The sequence below is a fragment of the Aythya marila genome (genome assembly GCF_965140915.1).
Source record: "Aythya marila genome assembly, chromosome: 2".
In the NCBI taxonomy this organism is placed as follows: domain Eukaryota; kingdom Metazoa; phylum Chordata; class Aves; order Anseriformes; family Anatidae; genus Aythya; species Aythya marila.
In genome coordinates, this window is record NC_139043.1 from 4,999,787 (window position 1) to 5,004,042 (window position 4,256).

The following is a 4,256-nucleotide window of genomic DNA, read 5'->3' on the forward strand; positions in this document are numbered from 1 at the left end:
CCAGTGTGGTGAGTTCAGCTTAGACAGGGGCATCGTTGTGCTCTGGTGGTGGAGCCACCTCCAGACATCAGTGGGGAGCCAGCTGGGTCACCTGAAGGGAACAAATGCTGTGACTAAATCTGAAATAACTTTCCTTATTATAACTGTCCTCTGAAATCAGAAATATCTGTCCCTCCTCATTTACCACTTGGAGCCTTTTCCTCTGAGGAGCGTACAGCTGCAAACTCTGCGCTTCTGTTGCATGTGGATGTCTATGCTCCAAATTTGCTTATCCCCAGACCCACGGCACACCCCACTTCCCAGCTGCTACACCTCAGTGACCGGCTCCCCAGGTTCTCATCTTCCCAGCCCCAGCATCCCCAGCCACCCTGAGCTCCAGAGACAGACCCTACTGGTAGCCTGTGTCCCTGCTGGCAGCCTGCCCCATATCTGGTGATTTTGGCAGCAGCACCTTCAGCCATCAGTGCCATCAGTATTAGCCTGGCCAGCCACATATACTTTCATTGACAGACACTTCTAGCATCAATATCTTCCTCCCTTTGGTCCTTCTGGCTCCTTTCCCTGCTGGAATTCACAGTCTTGATAGGAGATGTTGCTCACATCTCTCATGGCCCTCATTTATTTTTTAATGGCAATCCATAGGACGCAGGCCCTGCTGCTGATTGACCCCTCTGTGAAGAGGACAAAGTTGCTTTAGTTTTCTTCTTCTCAGTTCTCCAGCTGCACACCGAGGACATCACTGACCTGTCTTCCCCTCTGCATAAAGGTCTGCCAGCCCCAAGCAGCACACTCCAGTTTTTCAGTTGGTGTCAAGTTTGGTTTTCTTTGGTTTTCTTGGGCTTGAGGGATTTTGGTTGCTGGACAGTCACTCCTTAAAAAATGGGAACAATTACAACAGTTACTGCAAAGTATGTAAATTGATCATTTACTTATAAATCTTCTTGGGAAAAGGCCAAAGAACTATTCTGAGAGTAAATCACTAGTGCAGCAATAGTAGAACCAAAACCTCAGTGTCATTGCAGCAATGAGGGCATCTCAAATCCCCTCATTGCCAGGGGAAATTAGCCTGCTCCTGCTGTCTCTGTTGGAGTCCAGCGGAGCTAAGGCCTCAAAGGTCTCAGCTTCAGGCCCCCATGGAGAAGCCAAGGTGCCACCCGTTGTGTTTACCTAGTGAACAAAGCTGGTGGAGTAAAAATAATGCTTTAATTTTCCCTTTATGTTTTCAGTCCAGCAGTCGGAGTCTCCACAAATGCCAAGGAAGCTTCTCCAGGAGACCAGAGAAGGAAGGAGATGGAGTTACAAACACTGCGTCTGCAGCTGAGGTGAAAGAAGGCTGAGAAATGAAGAAGACCACACGCTCCTTGTTGGCCTAGAGCTGGCATTCGGAGGCAGCACCCTTTTATCCACCATGGGGAATAAAATGCATCCATTAAAGTACAAAAAGTACACTTTGATGTGCATGTCCTGATGGTTTCTCTACCCTCCCAGGCAGTCCGTCCCCATCACTCCGTGGCTTTGTGGTGCCACCACACTGGGCACAACGCTCTGCCACCATGAGGGACTTGGTGAAGAGCGTGGTGCTGAAGACACACATGTGTCAGGAGTGTGGCAAGTCCTTCAGCAAGAAGGGCAACCTGAAGAGACACCAGCGGATCCACACGGCGGAGGAGCTCTTCACCTGTGGGGAGTGCGGGAGGCGTTTCACCACCCGGGGCCACCTCACGACCCACCAGAGCATCCACACAGGAGAGAGGCCTTTCCGCTGCGGGCAGTGCGGGCGCTGCTTTCGCCTGGAGATATGCCTGGCCGCCCACCAGAAGACACACGCCAAGGGTGGTCCCTACCTCTGTGCCCGCTGCGGCAAGAGTCTGAGCACAAAGATCTACTTCAGCATCCACATGCGGACCCACACAGAGAAGAGGCCATTCGCCTGCACCGAGTGCGGGAAGAGCTTTGTGAAGAAGGGGACGCTCACCGCCCACAAGGAGATCCACAAGCGGGAGAAGCCCTTCAAGTGCCCTGACTGCAGTAGGTGCTTTGGGCAGAGCGCCACGCTGCTGGCCCACCAGAAGATACACCTTCGGGGGGGGCCTTTCATATGCACTGAATGCGGGAAGAGCTTGAGCACCAAGCGGTACTTCAATGTCCACCAGAGGAACCATGCAAAGCAAAAGTCATTCGAGGGGCACATCAACGGTGTGTCTCTCCAGGTCATCCAGATTAAAGAGGAGTCTGACTTTGCCTTTAAGTCAGAAGAGACTGTGTTGGAATATATGCTTTATGAAGGAGGTGGAGCCCAGGGGTGTAGCGCACCTAGAAACCCATCTGATCCAAAAAGTCCTCCATGGAAAACCCAGACAAAGGAGGAACCCAGTGATGACACAGAAAACATTACTGTGATAGCCTGCCAGAAACCTTACATCAAGGAAGAGCCAGAAGAAAATGTGGACTATAGAAAGCTCTTTGATCCAAAGATCCCAGTGATGGCTTTACCGGAAAGACAAGTTAAAAAGGAAGGAGATGCTGATGGGCAGCATGACTGGGAAGTTCCTGTAGCAGGTAACAGGGTGCTCCAGGTGAAGGAAGAGCCACAGGAAAGCATTGAGTTTGGGATCCACTGTGGGCAGAGACCAAACTTCAGTGCCATCCAGAGGATCCAGATTAAAGAGGAAGCTGGCGTGGAGGCTGACCACCAGCAGTGCCAGAGCCCAAGGGAGAAGCCGAAGAAATGCAGTCAGCCCACCAAAGAGGGGATATTGGAGACCCAGGAGAAATCCAAGTCCAAGAAGGATCTCCCAATGAAAGGAGCTCCCAAAGGTGAACGGATATTCCCCTGTCCCGAGTGTGGAAAGAGTTTCAATCAGAAATCAAACCTCACCAGGCACCGGAAGATCCACACGAGCGAGGGGCCGTACAAGTGCAGCGAGTGCGGGGAGAGCTTCCGCATGAACCGCAAGCTGATCCGGCACCAGCGGCTCCACATGAGCGAGCCCTTCAAATGCACCGAGTGTGGGAAGAGCTTCACCCAGCGATCAAACCTGGTTCGGCACCAGAGGATCCACACCAAGGAGGAGCCCTACCAGTGCCCCGAGTGCGAGAAGACCTTCAACCAGAAGGCCAATCTCTTCCGACACCAAACAATCCACGTCCGCATGGGGCCTTGCAAGTGCACCAAGTGCGGGAAGTGCTTCCCCCAGAAGCGCCATCTCATCAAACACCAGCTGCTCCACTCCCGAGGGGGAGCCTACAAGTGCGGGGCCTGTGGGAAGCGCTACCGGCTGAAGAAGTACCTGCGGAGGCACCAGAAGATCCATGCGCGGGAAGGATCTGCCCCCCACGCAAAGCACGGGGAGGACATGAGGACTGGTGGTGGGCCCCACCATATGGAGCAGGGAGCATTGGTCCCCGTGCAAAGTGAAGGGGAGAGCTGAGAGGGCCTGGGACCTGCTTCTGGGGGAAAACCCTTTGGGAAATTGGGAGACGAAGTCTGTTGGCCGTGTGTGTGTGGTACCACGGGGTGGGGTGGGTAACCTGAGGGGACAGCGAGGCTGAGGGGGCAGAGCCCTGACAGAAACTGGTCTCCTTCTGCTGTTTGTTGAGGATGGCCCTCAGGGTATCCTTTGCTCACCCTTTGTGAGGCAGGGCTGAAAAGCCAAGCCTCTTCAGAGCATTTAGGATCACAGAATGGTTTGGATTGTAAGGAACCTCAAAGTCCATCTAATTTCAATCCACTTCCATGTGCAGGGAACCCTCCCACTGGTCCAGGCTGCCCCCAGCCCTATCCAGCCTGGCCTTGGGCACTTCCAGGGATGGGGCAGCCACAGCTCCTCTGGGCAGCCTGGGGCAGGGCCTCATTGCCCTCACAGGAAGGAATTTCTTCCTAATATCTGATCTAAATCTACTTGGAGATGGAGGGATGAGGTCTTGGCATCCTTGGTACTGGGATGCTTGTGCCTCTAAGGCCTGCCAAAATTGTGGATGCCAAAATTGTTTTGCACGGGCATTGTGTAGCCAGGAGGGCTGGGGAAGGGGGGGGGGGGGGGGGAGGGGGCTTTAATTTTATTATATCACTGTGTTTCCGAGAAAGCTGGAGGGATCCTAGCCCATTGAAGCAAGGGCTTAAAGAAGGGGTCCACATTCTTCTTCCCCCTCTCATGACTCTGATCCACACCTGAATCCCACTGGGCTGATGGACCTGAATTGCTAGTCGATGAGTGGTATGAATTTGGGAGTAATTGCTGCCAACCAGACAAGGG

The 4,256-nt window shown here is 53.3% G+C and overlaps 1 protein-coding gene across 1 annotated transcript; it reads left to right on the forward strand.

The window, feature by feature from the left end:
• Positions 1-1,553: 1,553 nt before the first annotated feature.
• Positions 1,554-3,431, forward strand: LOC309875209 (uncharacterized protein; the record flags this gene model as incomplete). Its single annotated transcript, XM_082754355.1, has 1 exon — positions 1,554-3,431. The coding sequence occupies one exon, from the start codon at positions 1,554-1,556 to the stop codon at positions 3,429-3,431; it is 1,878 nt and encodes a 625-aa protein (XP_082610481.1).
• Between the last annotated feature and the right edge of the window lie 825 nt (positions 3,432-4,256).